The 23,335-nt window shown below is 38.3% G+C and overlaps 1 protein-coding gene across 6 annotated transcripts in view; it reads right to left on the bottom strand.

Moving 5' to 3' along the window:
- Positions 1 to 23,335, bottom strand: part of PTPRK (protein tyrosine phosphatase receptor type K) — an 865,926-nt gene that overhangs the window by 32,781 nt on the left and 809,810 nt on the right. For all 6 annotated transcript variants that reach the window (XM_053710702.1, XM_053710703.1, XM_053710705.1 and 3 more), the window contains 5 exons: positions 20,280 to 20,316; positions 19,031 to 19,128; positions 18,647 to 18,763; positions 3,255 to 3,409; positions 623 to 758 (listed from right to left, as the gene is read on the bottom strand). In XM_053710702.1, coding sequence (XP_053566677.1) covers positions 623 to 758; positions 3,255 to 3,409; positions 18,647 to 18,763; positions 19,031 to 19,128; positions 20,280 to 20,316 — 543 coding nt within the window. The remainder of the gene's footprint in view (positions 1 to 622; positions 759 to 3,254; positions 3,410 to 18,646; positions 18,764 to 19,030; positions 19,129 to 20,279; positions 20,317 to 23,335) is intronic.

The following is a 23,335-nucleotide window of genomic DNA, read 5'->3' as shown; positions in this document are numbered from 1 at the left end:
TATATATATATATATATACACACACACACATATATATATATATATATATATACACACACACACATTTTACAAGTATTTTATTGAATTAGAATTGTACACTGTCTAAATCATGAAACTTATTTTGACTTTTCTCTTTAAAACAGTGTTATATTGCACATATAGCTCTGTCTTCTTAAAGGGATAGGAAAATAAAAAAATTGTATGGTTCAGATAGAGCATGTCATTTTAAGACACTTTTAAAATTGCTGCTATTTTCAAATGCGCTTCGTTCTCTTGTTGAAAAAGAATATGCACATATCTTACATTAGAGGGTGCTGCTGCTAATTGGTGCCTGCACACATTTGTCTCTTGTGATTGGCTGACTAAATGTGCTCAGCTAGCTGCCCATAGTGCAATGCTGTTCCTTCAGCAAAGGATAACAAGATAATGAAGCAAATTTGATAATAGATGAAAATTGGAAAGTTGTTGAAAATTGAATGTTCTATCCAAATCATGAAAGAACATTTTGGGGTTTTCTGTCCCTTTAACTATTCCAAAGAGGAGCTCTTCCTGTGGATTGTGATGGCATAGAAAAAAAAGACAAATCCCTAAATTGGACTGAATGTGTGGTCTGTGCATTTACCTCTGTCTGGACCATGTTGATGCGACGGGAACGCAATGCTTTGACACAGTTATATATGTCTACAACACCTTCCCTCTCTGCCATATCAAGCATAATGTCAATAACAATGTAACAACCGGTACGACCAGCGCCAGCACTGTAAGACACAAAGGAGCAGCTTATACGTTTTTTTAAACTCAGACAAAAAAAACTAGTTAGAATAAACACACAAAACAAAATACACACACAAATTATTTTCTTTCCTTTTTAGTCCCCTTTATTTTACAATTAACGTTAAGTGCTTAAGACGACATGCTAGAAATTGATCCATTAAACAGAATTAAATTCATTAAAAGGACCAAGAAAAAAAAAAAACAGACACCTTGAATGAAACATGATTGAAAAGTCAATGAAAATAGCTTTGAATGCATGGCTATAAAGGTTAAATCAGCAAGACATGCAGGGTGAAAAACAGATTAGATAGCACTTGTCAGGGGGATTTGAAAAGCATTGGGTTGAATCCATCGTCTTCTTGCCCCTATTAGTAAATGGGTTAAAAGCATTTTTCTTATTTAAATCAGCTGTGTAACACTTGCATCTTCCTCTGTTTCTCATTAGTAAGTTATGGCAGAGACGGAAGATATCAGGTCTCTGCTCTGACTCCCCTGACAGACTCAGCATTCAATCATGAAGGATCAATACAAAGAGCGTTTCATTCTAGCTATTTGTTTACACTTCACCACCCTCTGAATAAAACAAGAGGAGAAGCACATTCGACAGATAGCCTGATTTATTAGCAGTACATTCTAAATCAAAAAAGTGTAAATAAGGCAGCTGTGTGTTATTTAAGGCACCCAACTCTTTGTCTTAAAATTACATCAGTGCTTAGGTAAACATATCAAACTATTCTCTTTCGGATCACATACTACTGTGGATACAGCAGTAAAGGAAATGTTACAATCCATTCTAAACAGAAAAATGAAAAATCATCTACAAATTTAAGAAAATAAAGCCTAGCAAAGATTTTTTTTTTTGCAATAAAGAGATCTGTCATTCAAGCATGTACAAATGTAACTTATTGTTTTCTTCGAACTAGCAACAACACAAACTTTCAAGACAGAGATTTGTATATACCTATAAACTTGGTTATAGCATGCATGAATATTATTAAGGATGTACACATACACACACACACACACATATATATACTGTTTGTATTCATCACAGGAGTCTGATGACGGGCATTACTGCCCGAAAACGTTTATTCTGATGTGATAGAATAAAAACACTTTGTTCACTGGAACCCTTTATGCATATATATATATATATATATATATATATATATATATATATATATATATTGGAGTAGCCGTGTTAGTCCAGTGATTAAGATAACAAAATAACAAGAGTATTGCACTGAGCAATGATACTTTTTTATTTAACTAACTATACATTTATAAGTTGACAAGCTTTCAGAAGTATTCCTTCCTTTATCAAGAGTATTACTTCAGATTTGACAAGCTTTTGGAAGTATTCCTTCCTTTATCAAGAGTATTACTTCAGATTTGACAAGCTTTTGGAAGTATTTCTTCCTTTTTCAACTTATAAATGTATAGTTAGTCCAATAAAAAAGTATCATTGTGCAATGCAATACTCTTGTTATTTTGTTATACACATACACACACACATACATATAAACATACACACATACATATAAACACACACACACATACATATAAACACACACATATATACATATAAACACACACACACATATAAACATACACACACATACATACATATAAACACACACATACATACACACATACATATAAACACACACACACATACATATAAACATACACACACATACATATAAACATACACACACACATATAAACATACACACACACACACATACATATAAACATACACACACACACATACATATAAACATACACACACACACATACATATAAACATACACACACATACATATAAACATACACACACACATACATATACACACACACATACATATACACACACACATACATATAAACATACACACACATATATACACAAACATATATACACACACACATATATATATATAAACATACACACATAAACACACACACACACACATATATAAACATACACACATATAAACATACACACACACATACATAAACACACACACATACATATAAACATACACACACACATACATATAAACATACACACACACATACATATAAACATACACATACATATAAACATACACATACACATATAAACATACACATACACATACATATAAACATACACATACATATAAACATACACACACATATATACACAAACATATATACACACACACACATAAACACACACACACACACACACACATATATATATATATATATATATATATATAAACATACACACATATAAACATACACACACATATAAACACACACACACATACATACATACATATAAACATACACACACACATACATATACACACAAACATACATATACACAAACATATACATATATACACACACATACATATACACACATATATACAAACACTTAAAAATGAGCACAATTCTGATGGACAAGGTTCAATAAAGACAGTACAAACCTGCAGTGTACCACTATAGGGCCTGCACTTGGAGGATTGGAAATCTTCACCCTTCGAATGAAGGAGAGGAGGCCAGTGGCATGATATGGTACGCCATGATCTGGCCAGCCAGTAAAATGAAACTGTTTGACTTCACGGATCTCATTGTATCCTCTCTGCAAATAAGCAAACATTTAACTTAAACGGTCAGTCTGTCAATAAGAGTCTACATAAAAATAAGAAAGTCCATCTTTAATGTAATAGATTTATTACTTGCATATTAGAACAAACCCTGCAATATTAAATGTGAAATGCAAACATTTCCATCTATGGTAAATATACATAATATTCCAGTGCCTTAAAATTATGATTCAGTGTAATGTAATTAAACTAACATTATAAGTTAGATAAAATAAAATGTCTGCTGTGTGAGTGAAAACATCATGCTTATTCAAAAAGAATTAGAACAAATATGTTTAACTCATAAATAACATATATGGACCTGTAATGTGCTGTAATAGAAACTCATAAAAACCATGTAAAAATGTGCATATGTGCATGAAAACCACACAAAGGCTTTTCCACTGCTTGAAAACCACATAAAGGTTGTAATTTGCCATTATTAACGCATTTTTTTTACATTTTGACACAATGAAGTATTCGCTATGAAAAAAAAATGTTTAAACCATTTTAAGAATATAGACGTGTGTGTCTATTACATTGAAATGTTTGATACGTTTAATTACCGAGTACAGGTATACCTCACTTTACAGCGCTTCACTTTACAGCACTTCGCTAATACAGCGCTTTGTGGAGCTGAAGTTCAACCTCCAAGGATTTTGAAACAGTGCTGTAATCATCGTGAGATTGCTAGAAAAGTGACTGGCACCATTGTGTTATGCGCAGGTCACTCTGTTTACAGCATTACAGTGCAATCTGTGTCTCAGTGCTACAGTCTGGTAAATTTTACTACAGTAATTATCATTATTTTACAGGTACAGTTTTTATTGAATACTGTGCTGTGCTAGTATTAAACGAAACGTAGCACTATTGCACCTCTAATATATGTTAGTTCAAACATGATTTCAAGTTTTTAAACACACTGGCAAGTGAAATGAAAGCTAAAACTGCCTTGTTTCACTTTAAGGTGGTTTTCACATTACAGCGGGGCTCCGGTCCCTAACGCGCTGTATGAGCGGGGTATACCTGTACTGTGCTATTTAGAATTAAACCTAGAGACCAAACCAGTTTAACAAAACAATGTTTCCTACTAGACACACATCTGACAAATGAGTTAGGCTAGTGGTGACAGGAAATCATTAACACACACAAGTCATTCTTTGGTCTGCGTCAATCCCAGTCGAGTTTGCATTGGGTCATTTTACATGTGAAATTGACAGATGTCGCCATAAAGTATCTGCTAACCACAGAACCTCGAGGCCTGAACTGCTGTAAATGATACAAACTTTCCCGGTAAGTGTGTTTTTATCCCTGTCAGTACATTATATAGAATAAAAATGAAGATAAAAATGTTAAGCTACACAGGAAAGCTATAAAGATTATGTGAAAAAGCCATATAAAACACTAGGGGGGGTTAATGAACGTTAATTATTACTGAAGATGGAAAGAAATATCAAAGTGATGTAGATATATACTGGTTTATAAAACCTCTGTACACTAAACAGTGATTAAATAAGAAGCACATTTAATGCCTGCATTTTATTTTCCTTGAGACCCTTCTAAGTTGCTGTTAAATAATCAACAATAAGATCATTTTATCACATTTGTAAGTTTACTGTTGAGTAGGTTTTATTGCTGACAGCTACTCATGTTTTCCAAACATAATATGATTTAAATTATTGAAAAGGTGCAATTATGCAAAACATTTACTTCAGCACTTGAATATTACAGAACGTCCATAAATAGCAAACATTTGATCAATGCTGAGAACATAAACTGCTATTTTTTATTTTAATTAGCTAAGTAATCAACCATTTTTGATAGAAATGAAAAAAACAAACAACTTCCTTGCATATTATAGAACTGAGGAAAAAGCTATATTTTTGAAAAGATGTTATCCCTAAAAAACAGAATTTATGCTTACCTGATAAATTACTTTCTCTTGCGGTGTATCCAGTCCACGGATTCATCCTTTACTTGTGGGATATTCTCATTCCCTACAGGAAGTGGCAAAGAGAGCACACAGCAAAGCTTTCCATATAGCTCCCCCCTTAGCTCCACCCCCCAGTCATTCGACCAAAGGTTAGGAAGAAAAAGGAGAAACCATAGGGTGCAGTGGTGACTGTAGTTTAAACAAAAAAAATTATACCTGACTTAAATGCCAGGGCGGGTCGTGGACTGGATACACCGCAAGAGAAAGTAATTTATCAGGTAAGCATAAATTCTGTTTTCTCTTGCAAGGTATATCCAGTCCACGGATTCATCCTTTACTTGTGGGATACCAATACCAAAGCTTTTAGGGCACGGATGAAGGGAGGGAACAAGACAGGTACCTTAAACGGAAGGCACCACTGCTTGCAAAACCTTTCTCCCAAAAAACATAATTTATGTAAGAACTTACCTGATAAATTCATTTCTTTCATATTAACAAGAGTCCATGAGCTAGTGACGTATGGGATATACATTCCTACCTACCAGGAGGGGCAAAGTTTCCCAAACCTTAAAATGCCTATAAATACACCCCTCACCACACCCACAAATCAGTTTAACGAATAGCCAAGAAGTGGGGTGATAAGAAAAAAGTGCGAAGCATATAAAATAAGGAATTGGAATAATTGTGCTTTATACAAAAAAATCATAACCACCACAAAAAAGGGTGGGCCTCATGGACTCTTGTTAATATGAAAGAAATGAATTTATCAGGTAAGTTCTTACATAAATTATGTTTTCTTTCATGTAATTAACAAGAGTCCATGAGCTAGTGACGTATGGGATAATGAATACCCAAGATGTGGATCTTTCCACACAAGAGTCACTAGAGAGGGAGGGATAAAATAAAGACAGCCAATTCCTGCTGAAAATAATCCACACCCAAAATAAAGTTTAATGAAAAACATAAGCAGAAGATTCAAACCGAAACCACTGCCTGAAGTACCTTTCTACCAAAAACTGCTTCAGAAGAAGAGAATACATCAAAATGGTAGAATTTAGTAAAAGTATGCAAAGAGGACCAAGTCGCTGCTTTGCAAATCTGATCAACTGAAGCTTCATTCCTAAACGCCCAGGAAGTAGAAACTGACCTAGTAGAATGAGCTGTAATCCTCTGAGGCGGAGTCTTACCCGATTTAACATAGGCAAGATGAATTAAAGATTTCAACCAGGATGCCAAAGAAATGGCAGAAGCTTTCTGGCCTTTTCTAGAACCAGAAAAGATGACAAATAGACTAGAAGTCTTTCGGAAAGATTTAGTAGCTTCAACATAATATTTCAAAGCTCTAACAACATCCAAAGAATGTAACGATTTCTCCTTAGAATTCTTAGGATTAGGACATAATGAAGGAACCACGATTTCTCTACTAATGTTGTTGGAATTCACAACCTTAGGTAAAAATTCAAAAGAAGTTCGCAACACCGCCTTATCCTGATGAAAAATCAGAAAAGGAGACTCACAAGAAAGAGCAGATAATTCAGAAACTCTTCTGGCAGAAGAGATGGCCAAAAGGAACAAAACTTTCCAAGAAAGCAATTTAATGTTCAATGAATGCATAGGTTCAAACGGAGGAGCTTGAAGAGCTCCCAGAACCAAATTCAAACTCCATGGAGGAGAAATTGACTTAATGACAGGTTTTATACGAACCAAAGCTTGTACAAAACAATGAATATCAGGAAGAATAGCAATCTTTCTGTGAAAAAGAACAGAAAGAGCAGAGATTTGTCCTTTCAAGGAACTTGCGGACAAACCCTTATCTAAACCATCCTGAAGAGATTGTAATATTCTCGGAATTCTAAAAGAATACCAAGAAAAATGATGAGTAAGACACCAAGAAATATAAGTCTTCCAGACTCTATAATATATCTCTCTAGATACAGATTTACGAGCCTGTAACATAGTATCAATCACAGAGTCAGAGAAACCTCTTTGACTAAGAATCAAGCGTTCAATCTCCATACCCTTAAATTTAAGGATTTCAGATCCGGATGGAAAAAAGGACCTTGCGACAGAAGGTCTGGTCTTAACGGAAGAGTCCATGGTTGGCAAGATGCCATCCGGACAAGATCCGCATACCAAAACCTGTGAGGCCATGCCGGAGCTATTAGCAGAACAAACGAGCATTCCCTCAGAATCTTGGAGATTACTCTTGGAAGAAGAACTAGAGGCGGAAAGATATAGGCAGGATGATACTTCCAAGGAAGTGATAATGCATCCACTGCCTCCGCCTGAGGATCCCGGGATCTGGACAGATACCTGGGAAGTTTCTTGTTTAGATGAGAGGCCATCAGATCTATCTCTGGAAGCCCCCACATTTGAACAATCTGAAGAAATACCTCTGGGTGAAGAGACCATTCGCCCGGATGCAACGTTTGGCGACTGAGATAATCCGCTTCCCAATTGTCTACACCTGGGATATGAACCGCAGAGATTAGACAGGAGCTGGATTCCGCCCAAACCAAAATTCGAGATACTTCTTTCATAGCCAGAGGACTGTGAGTCCCTCCTTGATGATTGATGTATGCCACAGTTGTGACATTGTCTGTCTGAAAACAAATGAACGATTCTCTCTTCAGAAGAGGCCAAAACTGAAGAGCTCTGAAAATTGCACGGAGTTCCAAAATATTGATTGGTAATCTCACCTCCTGAGATTCCCAAACTCCCTGTGCCGTCAGAGATCCCCACACAGCTCCCCAACCTGTGAGACTTGCATCTGTTGAAATTACAGTCCAGGTCGGAAGAACAAAAGAAGCCCCCTGAATTAAACGATGGTGATCTGTCCACCACGTTAGAGAGTGTCGAACAATCGGTTTTAAAGATATTAATTGAGATATCTTCGTGTAATCCCTGCACCATTGGTTCAGCATACAGAGCTGAAGAGGTCGCATGTGAAAACGAGCAAAGGGGATCGCGTCCGATGCAGCAGTCATAAGACCTAGAATTTCCATGCATAAGGCTACCGAAGGGAATGATTGTGACTGAAGGTTTCGACAAGCTGTAATCAATTTTAGACGTCTCTTGTCTGTTAAAGACAGAGTCATGGACACTGAATCTATCTGGAAACCCAGAAAGGTTACCCTTGTTTGAGGAATCAAAGAACTTTTTGGTAAATTGATCCTCCAACCATGATCTTGAAGAAACAACACAAGTCGATTCGTATGAGACTCTGCTAAATGTAAAGACTGAGCAAGTACCAAGATATCGTCCAAATAAGGAAATACCACAATACCCTGTTCTCTGATTACAGACAGCAGGGCACCGAGAACCTTTGTGAAAATTCTTGGAGCTGTAGCAAGGCCAAACGGTAGAGCCACAAATTGGTAATGCTTGTCTAGAAAAGAGAATCTCAGGAACTGAAAATGATCTGGATGAATCGGAATATGCAGATATGCATCCTGTAAATCTATTGTGGACATATAATTCCCTTGCTGAACAAAAGGCAATATAGTCCTTACAGTTACCATCTTGAACGTTGGTATCCTTACATAACGATTCAATAATGTTAGATCCAGAACTGGTCTGAAGGAATTCTCCTTCTTTGGTACAATGAAGAGATTTGAATAAAACCCCATCCCCTGTTCCGGAACTGGAACTGGCATAATTACTCCAGCCAACTCTAGATCTGAAACACAATTCAGAAATGCTTGAGCTTTCACTGGATTTACTGGGACACGGGAAAGAAAAAATCTCTTTGCAGGAGGTCTCATCTTGAAACCAATTCTGTACCCTTCTGAAACAATGCTCTGAATCCAAAGATTGTGAACAGAATTGATCCAAATTTCTTTGAAAAAACGTAACCTGCCCCCTACCAGCTGAACTGGAATGAGGGCCGTACCTTCATGTGAACTTAGAAGCAGGCTTTGCCTTTCTAGCAGGCTTGGATTTATTCCAGACTGGAGATGGTTTCCAAACTGAAACTGCTCCTGAGGACGAAGGATCAGGCTTTTGTTCTTTGTTGAAACGAAAGGAACGAAAACGATTGTTAGCCCTGTTTTTACCTTTAGATTTTTTATCCTGTGGTAAAAAAGTTCCTTTCCCACCAGTAACAGTTGAAATAATAGAATCCAACTGAGAACCAAATAATTTGTTTCCCTGGAAAGAAATGGAAAGTAGAGTTGATTTAGAAGCCATATCAGCATTCCAAGTCTTAAGCCATAAAGCTCTTCTGGCTAAAATAGCTAGAGACATAAACCTAACATCAACTCTAATAATATCAAAAATGGCATCGCAGATAAAATTATTAGCATGCTGAAGAAGAATAATAATATCATGAGAATCACGATTTGCTACTTGTTGCGCTAGGGTTTCCAACCAAAAAGTTGAAGCTGCAGCAACATCAGCCAATGATATAGCAGGTCTAAGAAGATTACCTGAACACAGATAAGCTTTTCTTAGAAAGGATTCAATTTTTCTATCTAAAGGATCCTTAAACGAGGTACCATCTGACGTAGGAATGGTAGTACGTTTAGCAAGGGTAGAAATAGCCCCATCAACTTTAGGGATTTTGTCCCAAAATTCTAACCTGTCAGGCGGAACAGAATATAATTGCTTAAAACGTTTAGAAGGAGTAAATGAATTACCCAATTTATCCCATTCTTTGGAAATCACTGCAGAAATAGCATTAGGAACAGGAAAAACTTCTGGAATAACCGCAGGAGCTTTAAAAACCTTATCCAAACGTATAGAATTAGTATCAAGAGGACTAGAATCCTCTATTTCTAAAGCAATTAGTACTTCTTTAAGTAAAGAGCGAATAAATTCCATCTTAAATAAATATGAAGATTTATCAGCATCAATCTCTGAGATAGAATCCTCTGAACCAGAAGAGTCCAAAGAATCAGAATGATGGTGTTCATTTAAAAATTCATCTGTAGAGAGAGAAGATTTAAAAGACTTTTTACGTTTACTAGAAGGAGAAATAACAGACAAAGCCTTCTTTATGGATTCAGAAACAAAATCTCTTATGTTATCAGGAACATTCTGCACCTTAGATGTTGAGGGAACTGCAACAGGCAATGGTACATTACTAAAGGAAATATTATCTGCTTTAACAAGTTTGTCATGACAATTATTACAAACAACAGCTGGAGGAATAGCTACCAAAAATTTACAGCAGATACACTTAGCTTTGGTAGATCCAGCAGGCAGTGATTTTCCTGTAGTATCTTCTGGCTCAGATGCAACGTGAGACATCTTGCAATATGTAAGAGAAAAAACAACATATAAAGCAAAATAGATCAAATTCCTTATAAGACAGTTTCAGGAATGGGAAAGAATGCCAAATATCAAGCTTCTAGCAACCAGAAGCAAATGAAAAATGAGACTGAAATAATGTGGAGACAAAAGCGACGCCCATATTTTTTAGCGCCAAATAAGACGCCCACATTATTTGGCGCCTAAATGCTTTTGGCGCCAAAAATGACGCCACATCCGGAACGCCGACATTTTTGGCGCAAAATAACGTCAAAAAATGACGTAACTTCCGGCGACACGTATGACGCCGGAAACGGAAAAGAATTTTTGCGCCAAAAAAGTCCGCGCCAAGAATGACGCAATAAAATGAAGCATTTTCAGCCCCCGCGAGCCTAACAGCCCACAGGGAAAAAAGTCAAATTTTTGAGGTAAGAAAAATATGATAATTCAATGCATAATCCCAAATATGAAACTGACTGTCTGAAAATAAGGAAAAGTTGAACATTCTGAGTCAAGGCAAATAAATGTTTGAATACATATATTTAGAACTTTATAAATAAAGTGCCCAACCATAGCTTAGAGTGTCACAGAAAATAAGACTTACTTACCCCAGGACACTCATCTACATGTTTGTAGAAAGCCAAACCAGTACTGAAACGAGAATCAGTAGAGGTAATGGTAAATATAAGAGTATATTGTCGATCTGAAAAGGGAGGTAAGAGATGAATCTCTACGACCGATAACAGAGAACCTTATGAAATAGACCCCGTAGAAGGAGATCACTGCATTCAATAGGCAATACTCTCTTCACATCCCTCTGACATTCACTGCACGCTGAGAGGAAAACCGGGCTCCAACTTGCTGCGGAGCGCATATCAACGTAGAATCTACACAAACTTACTTCACCACCTCCCTTGGAGGCAAAGTTTGTAAAACTGATTTGTGGGTGTGGTGAGGGGTGTATTTATAGGCATTTTAAGGTTTGGGAAACTTTGCCCCTCCTGGTAGGTAGGAATGTATATCCCATACGTCACTAGCTCATGGACTCTTGTTAATTACATGAAAGAAATAGGCTCCGAAGAAGCAAAAGTATCGAATTTGTAAAATTTGGCAAAAGTATGCAGTGAAGACCAAGCCGCTGCCTTACAAATCTGTTCAACAGAAGCCTCATTTTTGAAAGCCCATGTGGAAGCCACTGCTCTGGTAGAATGAGCAGTAATTCTTTCAGGAGGCTGCTGGCCAGCAGTCTCATAGGCCAAACGGATGATGCTTTTCAGCCAAAAGGAAAGAGAGGTAGCAGTCGCTTTCTGACCTCTCCTCTTACCAGAATAGATAACAAACAAGGAAGATGTTTGTCTAAAATCCTTAGTTGCTTGTAAATAGAACTTTAAAGCACTAACTACATCAAGATTGTGTAAAAGACGTTCCTTCTTCAAAGATGGATTAGGACACAGAGAAGGAACAACTATTTCCTGGTTAATAATTCTTGTTAGAAACAACTTTAGGAAGAAAACCAGGCTTGGTACGCAAAACTACCTTATCTGCGTGGAACACCAGGTAAGGTGAATCACACTGTAAGGCAGATAATTCTGAAACTCTTCGAGCAGAAAAGATACCTTCTAAAAACAAAACTTTCCAAGATAACAACTTAATATCTATGGAATGTAAAGGTTCAAACGGAACCCCTTGAAGAACTGAAAGAACTAGATTTAGACTCCATGGCGGAGCCACAGGTTTATAGATAGGCTTGATTCTGACTAAAGCCTGTGCAAACGCTTGAACGTCTGGTACCTCTGCCAGACGCTTGTGTAAAAGAATAGACAGAGCAGATATTTGTCCTTTTAAGGAACTAGCTGACAATCCTTTCTCCAATCCTTCTTGGAGAAAAGACAATATCCTGGGAATCCTAATTTTACTCCATGAGTAACCCTTGGATTCACACCAACAAAGATATTTCCGCCATATCTTATGGTAGATTTTCCTGGTGACAGGCTTTCTAGCCTGAATCAGAGTATCTATAACTGACTCAGAGAAACCACGCTTTGATAGAATTAAGCGTTCAATCTCCAAGCAGTCAGACGTAGAGAAACTAGATTTGGATGCTTGAACGGACCCTGTATTAGAAGATCCTGTCTCATTGGCAGTGTCCATGGTGGGACAGATGACATGTCCACTAGGTCTGCATACCAAGTCATGCGTGGCCACGCAGGCGCTATTAGAATCACCGAAGCCTTCTCCTGCTTGATTCTGGCGACCAGACGAGGGAGGAGAGGAAACGGTGGAAAAACATAAGCCAGATTGAAGGACCAAGGCGCTGTTAGAGCATCTATCAATACCGCCTTGGGGTCCCGGGACCTGGACCCATAGAGAGAAAGTTTGGCGTTCTGACGGGACGCCATCAGATCCAACTCTGGAGTGCCCCATAGCCGAGTCAGCTGGGCAAATACCTCCGGGTGGAGTTCCCACTCCCCCGGGTGAAAAGTCTGACGACTTAGAAAATCCGCCTCCCAGTTGTCTACTCCTGGGTTGTGAATTGCTGAGAGATGGCAGGAGTGATCCTCCGCCCAACTGATTATTTTGGTTACCTCCGTCATTGCTAGGGAACTCTTTGTTCCCCCCTGATGATTGACGTAAGCTACAGTCGTGATGTCCGACTGAAATCTGATAAATTTGGCCGCCGCTAGTTGAGGCCATGCCTGAAGAGCGTTGAATATCACCCTCAGTTCCAGAATGTTTATCGGGAGAAGAGTTTCTTCCCGAGACCATAAGCCCTGAGCTTTCCGGAAGTCCCAGACCGCTCCCCAGCCTAACAGACTGGCATCTGTCGTTACAATGATCCACTCTGGTCTGCGGAAACATATTCCCTGAGACAGGTGGTCCTGAGACAACCACCAGAGAAGAGAATCTCTGGTCTCCTGGTTCAGCTGAATTTTAGGAGACAAATCTGCATAATCCCCATTCCACTGTTTGAGCATGCATAGTTGCAGTGGTCTGAGATGGATCCGAGCAAAAGGGACTATGTCCATTGCCGTTACCATTAGTCCGACTGTCTCCATGCACTGAGCTACAGATGGCCGAGGAATGGAATGAAGAGCTCGGCAAGTATTCAACAGCTTTAACTTTCTGACCTCCGTCAGAAATATTTTCATTTCTACCGAGTCTATCAGGGTTCCTAGGAATGGAACTCTTGTAAGAGGGGAGAGAGAACTCTTTTCTTCGTTCACTTTCCACCCGTGAGACCTTAAAAAGGCCAATACGATCTCCGTGTGAGACTTGGTTCTTTGGAAAGTCGACGCTTGAATTAAGATGTCTTCTAAGTAAGGCGCCACTGCTATGCCCCGCGGTCTTAGTACCGCCAGGAGGGACCCTAGCACCTTTGTGAAAATTCTGGGAGCAGTGGCCAACCCGAAAGGAAGAGCCACAAACTGATAATGCTTGTCCAGAAAGGCGAACCTGAGAAAGTGGTGATGATCTTTGTGGATAGGAATATGCAGGTACGCATCCTTTAGATCCACGGTAGTCATATATTGACCCTCCTGGATCATTGGTAAGATTGTCCGAATGGTCTCCATCTTGAACGATGGAACTCTGAGGAATTTGTTTAGAATTTTGAGATCCAGGATTGGTCTGAAAGTTCCTTCTTTTTTGGGAACCACAAACAGGTTTGAGTAAAACCCTAGCCCTTGTTCTGCAATTGGAACTGGGTGGATCACTCGCATTGTAAGTAGATCTTCTACACAGCGTAAAAACGCCTTTTTCTTTGTCTGGTCTGTAGACAGACGAGAAATGTGGAACCTTCCCCTCGGAGGAGAGTCCTTGAATTCTAGAAGATATCTCTGGGTAACAATCTCTAATGCCCAGGGATCGTGAACATCTCTTGCCCTGGCCTGAGCGAAGAGAGAGAGTCTGCCCCCTACTAGATCCGGTCCCGGATCGGGGGCTACCCCTTCATGCTGTCTTGGTAGCAGCTGTAGGCTTTTTGGCCTGTTTACCCTTGTTCCAGCCCTGGTAAGGCTTCCATGTTGCCTTGGGCTGTGAAGCATTACCCTCTTGCTTTGCCGCTGAAGAGGCTGAAGCGGGACCGCCCCTGAAGTTATGAAAGGAACGAAAGTTAGCTTTGTTTCTAGCCTTAAAGGGCTTGTCCTGGGGGAGAGCGTGGCCCTTTCCCCCTGTGATATCTGAAATAATCTCTTTCAATTCTGGGCCGAAAAGGGTCTTTCCCTTGAAAGGGATATTTAATAATTTGGATTTTGATGACACATCGGCCGACCATGATTTGAGCCAAAGTGCTCTGTGCGCCATAATGGCGAAACCTGAATTTTTTGCCGCTAACTTAGCTAACTGGAAAGCGGCATCTGTGATAAAAGAATTAGCCAGCTTTAGAGACTTAATTATATCCATAATCTCGTCATATGAGGTCTCCGTCTGGAGCGATTCCTCCAGCGCCTCAAACCAGAAAGCCGCTGCAGTAGTTACCGGAATAATGCAGGCAATAGGTTGGAGAAGGAAACCTTGTTGAACAAAAATTTTCTTAAGTAAACCTTCTAACTTTTTATCCATAGGATCTTTAAAAGCACAACTGTCTTCAATTGGTATAGTTGTGCGCTTAGCAAGTGAAGAAACAACCCCCTCTACCTTAGGGACCGTCTGCCACGAGTCCCGCCTGGGGTCAGTTATGGGGAACATTTTCTTAAAAATAGAGGGGGGGGGGAGCAAAAGGGACACCTGGTCTATCCCACTCCCTAGTAACAATATCTGCAACCCTTTTGGGGATCGGAAACGCATCAGTGTATACAGGGACCTCTAAGTACTTGTCCATTTTACACAATTTCTCTGGGACCACCATAGGGTCACAATCATCCAGAGTGGCTAATACCTCCCTGAGTAATACGCGGAGGTGTACCAGTTTAAATTTAAACGCTAATGAATCTGACTCTGCCTGGCGAGTAATCTTTCCTGAGTCGGAAATTTCTCCCTCAGACATCAAATCCTTCACCCCCACAACGGAGTGTTGTGAGGGTACATCAGATAAGGCTACCAAAGCTTCAGACTGCTCATCATCTGTTCTTAAAACAGAGCTGTCGTGCTTTGTAGGGAAAACTGGCAGTTTGGATAGAAAGGCCGCAAGGGAATTATCCATGACTGTCGCTAGTTGTTGCAAAGTAATAGGGGCAGACGCACTAGAGGTACTAGGCATCGCTTGAGCAGGCGTAACTGTTTGTGACACATGGGGAGAGGTAGACGGACTATCCTCATTCTCCTCAGTCAGAGAATCATCTAGGGCCACACTTTTAAGTGCAACAATATGATCTTTAAAGTGTATAGACGTATTAGTGCAATTGGGACACATTCTGAGAGGGGGTTCCACCATGGCTTCTAAACACATTGAACAGGGATTTTCCTTAGTGTCAGACATGTTTAACAGACTAGTAGTATACACAAGCAAGCTTGGAAAACACTTTAATCAAATAAAAAACACAATTTGAAAAAACGTTACTGTGCCTTTAGGAAATAAAAAGAGCACACAATTTTACAAAACAGTGAAAAAATGCACCAATCTCTTTGAAATTTTCACAGTATGTACCTAAGGCTTTAATATGATTGCACAGCAAGTTTCAGAACGATTAACCCCTTAATGCCCAAACCGGAGCAGCATAAAGCCCACAACCGGTTAATTAACTACAGCACCTTGCCACAGCTTACTGCTGTGGCCCTACCTTGCCCTTAGGGATCAGTTTTGGGGGAATAAAGCTTCTTCTAGGCCCTAAATCAGCAGCTGGACCCTCCATGTGAAGCAGCATGAAACAGCCTTTCAATTTTAACTGCGCATCTGAGGCGCAAAATTAGGCCCCTCCCTCTCCAGTCCGGAGTTGTGAGGCCTACAAAAATCACTTCTAAGTGATTAAATTTATGCCATGTGGATAATAACCCCAGTAAAACACTCCAAAGTGCTTAAAAGTGTCTCCAACGAGTATTTCTTAAATAAATAATCGATTGCCCTGCATTAGTGTCAACCAGCCTATTTAGCCCTGTTATGTAAGCATTCAATTCTATACTAAGTCTCAGAACATAGCTTACCCTCCCCACATGGGGATCTTGTCAGTCTTCTAGCATTATCTCAGTCTTGTCTAGAAATAATTGACTGAACATACCTCATTGCAGTCAAGCCTGCAAACTGTTCCCCCCAACTGAAGTTTTCTGGTACTCCTCAGTCCTGTGTGTGAACAGCAGTGGATTTTAGTTACAACATGCTAAAATCATTTTCCTCTCAGCAGAATTCTTCATCACTTTTCTGCTAGAAAGTAAATAGTACAAACCGGCACTATTTAAAAATAACAAACTCTTGATTGAAGATATAAAACTACAATTCTAACACCACATTCACTTTACCCTCCCGTAGAGAGACCCTAATGCTTAGAGAATGACTGGGGGTGGAGCTAAGGGGGGAGCTATATGGACAGCTTTGCTGTGTGCTCTCTTTGCCACTTCCTGTAGGGAATGAGAATATCCCACAAGTAAAGGATGAATCCGTGGACTGGATACACCTTGCAATAGAAAACATTTTGCCAATCTAAACAAAGCTTAAAGGGACTTGAAACCACAATTGTTTTCTCTTATGATTCAGATAAAGAATACAATTTAAAGGGATATGAATCCTAAAACCCCTTTGGGTTTTATATCCCTTTAAACAACTTTTGAATTTATTTCCATTAACTAATTAGTTTCATTCTCTTGGTATCCTTTGTTGAAGCAGAAATGCACTACTGGGAGCTAGTTGAACACAATGGGTGAGACAATAACATGAGGAATATATGTGCAGCCAACAATCAGAAAATCCTGTGCCTACCTAGATATCCATCTCAACAATGAATACCAAGAAAAACAAACCAAAATAGAAGTTTTTTGGAAAGTTGCTTAAAATCACATGCTCTAACTGAATTATTAAAGAAAGAAATTGAGTTTCAGGTCCCTTTAAAAGTGATAGCAAATGATAACCTGTTTAATTAAACAAAATGTAAATTCAACTTTTGAAAGATATTTTTTCTGTACTATTAATTTATTCAAAATGTATTCAATTCTACCTATTGGCCTCTTTGGCTAAGCCTTTGCAGACTGCCCCCTTATTTCAGGTCTTTTGTCAGATTTGCATTTTAGCCAATCGATGCCCTCTCATAAGTAACTCTACGGGCGTGAGCACAATGTTATCTATATGGCACACATGAAAAACTGTCAAATGCATTGAGATTAGAGGTGGCCTTCAAAGGCTTAGAAATTAGCATATAAGCCAACCTAGGTTTAGATTTCAATACCAAGACAACAAAGAAAATGTAATGCTAAAAGTGAATTGAGAAAATTGTATGCCCTATCTGAATCATGAAGGTTTAATTTTGACTAGACTGTCCCTTTAAATGGTAAAGAAGCAACATTTAAATTTTGACCCCCACACTTACCTGGTAGGCACTTACACTACTGGATTTACTATAAGCACAAGAAACTGCTTCCAGTAGATATCCAATCCAGTGCTGTAAATGTGACAGCAGAGGATCTAAATATATAGATAACTTTGGACCAACAGGAGGTGGCTAGGGAACGACACTTGTGGCAAGCCTGTGACTAACTCACATGGGGTGTTATTGTGCCACTACCCACACTCCAAAGGCATCCTTCTTTCCAAACAGTAGCTCTCTAAGAGGAAACTGGGCCTTAAATAAGTCTGAGCACCCATCTCAGAAACACCTAGAGCACCTCCCTTCTTCACCTTCCTTCTGCAAATACAAGACTGGTTACCAGTAAGGTGGGAGGGGTTTTAAGGGCTCGTGGATCATGGACTCTCACCACCTTTATGAACGGAATATATGGAATTTCTGTGTATTAATGTGATAAGGAAAATCACTATTTGTAAAAGTTTGTTGACAGCTATAGGGAATTTTGTTGCCAGATAAAAGAAACTTTAAATACATCTGCATTGATCATATTATACAAGTATGTGCTCCCTACCAGTGCCCCATTGCTGATGAAAGCCAAATAGATATTTTAATTAAATTCTCACCCTTTCCAGTGTGAATGTCCTAATCACATACTCTGCCAGGGGTTCCATTTCAACACAAGTAACTTTGAAGTCACCATAAACTTCCGTATCATCAGGCCAGTATTTGTAGCATTTTACCTGTGTTTAAATTAAACAAATATCATAATAATGGAAAAAACATGCACATATACGTATATGTATGTTAATATAAGAGAATAAAAAATTATAAATAAAAAAAATTAAAAATCACAAGTTTTAAAAATGTAGATTTTATTGCTCTTGTAATAAATGTATATTATAAAATATATTTAAACAGATAACAACTAAAAAACTAAAATTAATTTAGTCCAATTAGCTATTTATTTAGAAGGTAACTTAAAACATGTCCCAGCTTGCCTAACTTACCCTGCCAACTTCAACAAGGTTTGTAACCATAACAATACAAGCAGACTGTTCCTGCCAAATCATTCGCCAGAAATCGTAGACTGTTTCATGAACAGGGCCTGTAAAGAAGACAAACATACATATATATATATGAATTTTAGTCCGAACAAAGTTTCTGTTTAAATGTGTGTATGTGTGTGTGTGTATATATATATATATATATATATATATATATATATATATATATACACACACACACGCACGCATACACTTTCTACTAATGAATTTAAAAGTATAACACAATTGAAATTTACATGCTTCTACTTTATTCTAAGTAGCAACACAGGGCCATAGTTTGAAAATTACAATAAATATAGTATTGCGGCAGCACCACTGGACTCGCTGTATTTTTTTTTAAAAAGTGTACAGTAAATTTTGAGTGACGTTTCTGGGACTTAAGTGCAATATATATATATATATATATATATATATATATACACACACACACACACACACACACACACACAGAGAAGCACACTCACAGGAACGAACAACCGGCTCAATACTATTGTTAGCCTGTTCTATGGTGATTTACCACCTGGGTGCAGCTTCTTTTAGCCCAGTAATGCTTTTCACAGAGAAGAACTTTCCTGTAGTATATCAGTCTGATCCCGCCTATTACGGTCAGTCCAGTGCCGAAAAACCAGGCAATTCCTCTCTGAACAAGGAACACAGCAACCCCAGATGATCGTTTCGGCCTTCATTGGGCCTCGTCAGTGAGGTGTAGCCATATTCCTCTAAGCACACTGAGCAAGGAGTCCACGTCTGGTTTCCCCTTTTTCCCATAGGGAGACTAAATACACACATAAAGAAGCACACTCACAGGAACGAACAACTGGCTCAATACTATTGTTAGCCTGTTCTATGGCGATTTACCACCTTCGTGCAGCTTCTTTTAACCCAGTAACGCTTTTCACAGAGAAGAACTTTCCTGTAGTATATCAGTCTGATCCCGCCTATTACGGTCAGTCCAGCGCCGAAATACCAGGCAATTCCTCTCTGAACAAGGAACACAGCAACCCCAGACGATCGTTTTGGCCTTCATTGGGCCTCGTCAGTGAGGTGTAGCCATATTCCTCTAAGCACACTGAGCAAGGAGTCCACGTCTGGTTTCCCCTTTTTCCCATAGGGAGACTAAATACACACAGAGAGAAGCACACATATATATATATATATATATATATATATATATAATGTATTTTCTCCTTACCTTGAGTGGCAATGTAGTGACTTGGTCTCTGGTATCCCTGTAAACAAAACAAAAAGAAAATTGTTATAATATGTCTGCATTACATCAATTTCAGTTACATCACACATTGTCAATAAGTTATGAGTACATAACATTTGATAACTACCATTCAATAAAAGAATGAGAAGAATTTAGCAGTTTATATTACAATATAATGCCACTGAACTTTCATATTTTATATTTTTTTCTAGAACACTATTTATACCCTCTCTGCAAGAAATGAGAGCGAGCGTAATTTATTTTTAAACAGAGGACAGAATTTCAACTTCAATACATTTGTGGTCTGGTTACTGTACTGATACAATATGGGTGGTCTACAGACTATTTTTCCAAATACATCAGTTAATGCTATAACAGTATAAATAATTGAATTAATCTACAAGACATGTGCTGGCCTGTCTTACATTGGACAAACATTCAGCTTTGTGTTTATATATATATATATATATATATATATATATATATATATATATATATATATTTTTTTTTTTAATATAAATTATTCAAGATTGTAAACATTAGCACTGTATAAGGCCTCCAAATCAGAAGTGAATTCACTTCTTCATCTCCCTGGAAAACAGTAGCAATTCTCAAAATGGAAAAGAGAGAGCTCTATGCTTCAGAGAGTAAAATTCAATTACGTTTATATGGAAAGAGCGCAATATCAACAAGCTGCATGCAGGGAGACAATAAAGGAGAATACAGCACACAGCATGCATGTGGTGCCAACGTCAAACAAAGTCAGCCATATAAGCTTGTACAGTTTTCTGGATGAACAAGGCTAAATATACACTTCAGTAAAATTAATCAACATCTGATTCCCTAACTGAAATATATATATAGATATTTCTCTAGTATGGACTATAGAATTTGGTATCTGAATTTTGTAAGAATTACAGGAGATACAAGTAGAGATGATATGAAATCTAGGATCAGATTACTAGCAAAATGTGCATTTCACTGAAACATATGTTGCCTGAGCCTTTTCACTTTGAGAGGGAAGTACTTTTTTCTTTTATTGCTTGAAGCTTGGAGCGCTCTCCTCTCTGTTTAGAGAACTGCAAATTAAATTGGCACAGTTATTCTGTTTATAATGAGAAAGGTGGACATTTGAACTCTACTGGACTGCCTAAAACAGTATCAAATATTACAAGATCACATTCAGCTAACTCTGTTTAATCTGAATAAACAAAGCGCAAGTAAAAAAAAAAAAAAGTTTCCAAACTGGTTTCTGAAATTGGAGTACTAACTGCATTAATGACATAGTCATTCCAATCTTAAAGGACCACTCAACGCAGTAGAAATACATAATTAACTAGTGCATAATAGTGATCAAGATTGAATATATATTTAGTATATCATTTTTGTAAGTGTAGCTTCAGAATAAAGTTATTGCTCTTTTGCTGCTAATCCCACAATGACAACTGTTCAGATTCACAGGTAGGGGGCAGCATATGAATGACTGATATGGCTGTATTCACTAATGCTAAAATAAATAAGGCCGATAACAGTGAAAAACTACCTGTCTTATCTGTTCCATATTATTTATTCTGGAGTTAAAGCACAGTCTGACTTGCTGGATCTTCACTAAACCATGAGGCTTTACATAGCAACAATACACATATCCTTCTCTGACAGCAGTCAGAAGAAAAGATAAACTGTAAGCCTTGCATCCCAAAGTTTAACCTCTATCAGGAGTCAAGCAGTTTTGTCCAAAACTATATCATTGCAACAGTATGGCCTTTAGGTTTGGAAACTAATTTACATTTGGTTGCCAAGAATATCAAAAAGTGGGAAACTTGTGCAGCACCAAAAACTATTTCAGGACACATTTTTGGCCTAAAGATTAAAAAAAACAAAGAATCTATTATTTATGTGTTTTTTTAAAGGGACACGGAAGCCAGAATTTAACTTGATGTTTTGGGTAGTGCATACAATTTAATTTTATCATCAAATGTACTTCTGTTAGTATCAGGGGCGGACTGAGGCCAATCAGGGAATAGGGAAGGGCACACACTCTCCCACACTGACCCAATATTATTTAAATATATGCAAATTAACATGGTAGCCAACCCCCAACATCAAAAACTAGAAACAGGGCCCCCAACTTCCACCCCACACTCCATGGCCCTCACAGTGACAGACCCCTGACATGACCCCCCACACTCTAGGGCCTCCGAGCAACAAATCCCACATCCAAACACAAGGCCCCTCTAAACCCACACAACTGCTTAGTTACTGATAGGGCAGCTGAAAGCCCCAACTTAAGCAGCACACCAGGAGTCATGTTGATGCCATTTGTGGGCCCCCCTTGATGCTGGGCCCTCGGTCCAGGTCCTACTTGCCCAGCTGATCAGTCCGCCCCTGGTTAGTATCCTTTATTGAAACTTATAGAAATATAAAACCTAACATTTTTCTTTCCCGATTTAGACTTTAGATTTAGGACAATTGTAAACAACTTTCCAATTTACTTTTATTAACAAATTTGCTTCATTGTTGGTATCCTTTGTTGAATGAGCAGCAATGCAATACTGGGAGCTAGCTGAGCTCATCGGGTGAGTAAATGACAAGAGACACATATGTGCAGTCACCAATCAGCAGCTAGCTACCAGTAATGCATTGTTGCTACTGAACCTACCTATGCATGCTTTTCAACCAAGAGAATGAAGCACATGATATAATAGAAGTAACATGGAAAGCTGTTTAAAATAGTACACTGAATCATGAAAACTTAATTTTGACATTGCAGTCCCTTTAATAAAGTAAAGGCTCAAGAGAGTGGACGTCTAAAACACTAAACGGCAGCTTGCACCAATATTTGCAATGTTACACACAGTGCTCTGCTCAAGATAGGTGCACTCTCCTGAGCCTACCTCTGTATGCACTCATGGAAAAGAACAACGTTAAATAAAGGATATAGAGAGAGATAAATAAAAAAACAGAATTAGATTGGAAAGTTTGTTGTTATCTTTCTTTTTTTAATTGTACACTTTATCTGAAATGTTATTTAATGATTC

Source organism: Bombina bombina, chromosome 4 (assembly GCF_027579735.1).
Source record: "Bombina bombina isolate aBomBom1 chromosome 4, aBomBom1.pri, whole genome shotgun sequence".
NCBI lineage: Eukaryota > Metazoa > Chordata > Amphibia > Anura > Bombinatoridae > Bombina > Bombina bombina.
This window is presented reverse-complemented; position numbering and strand designations above follow the sequence as displayed.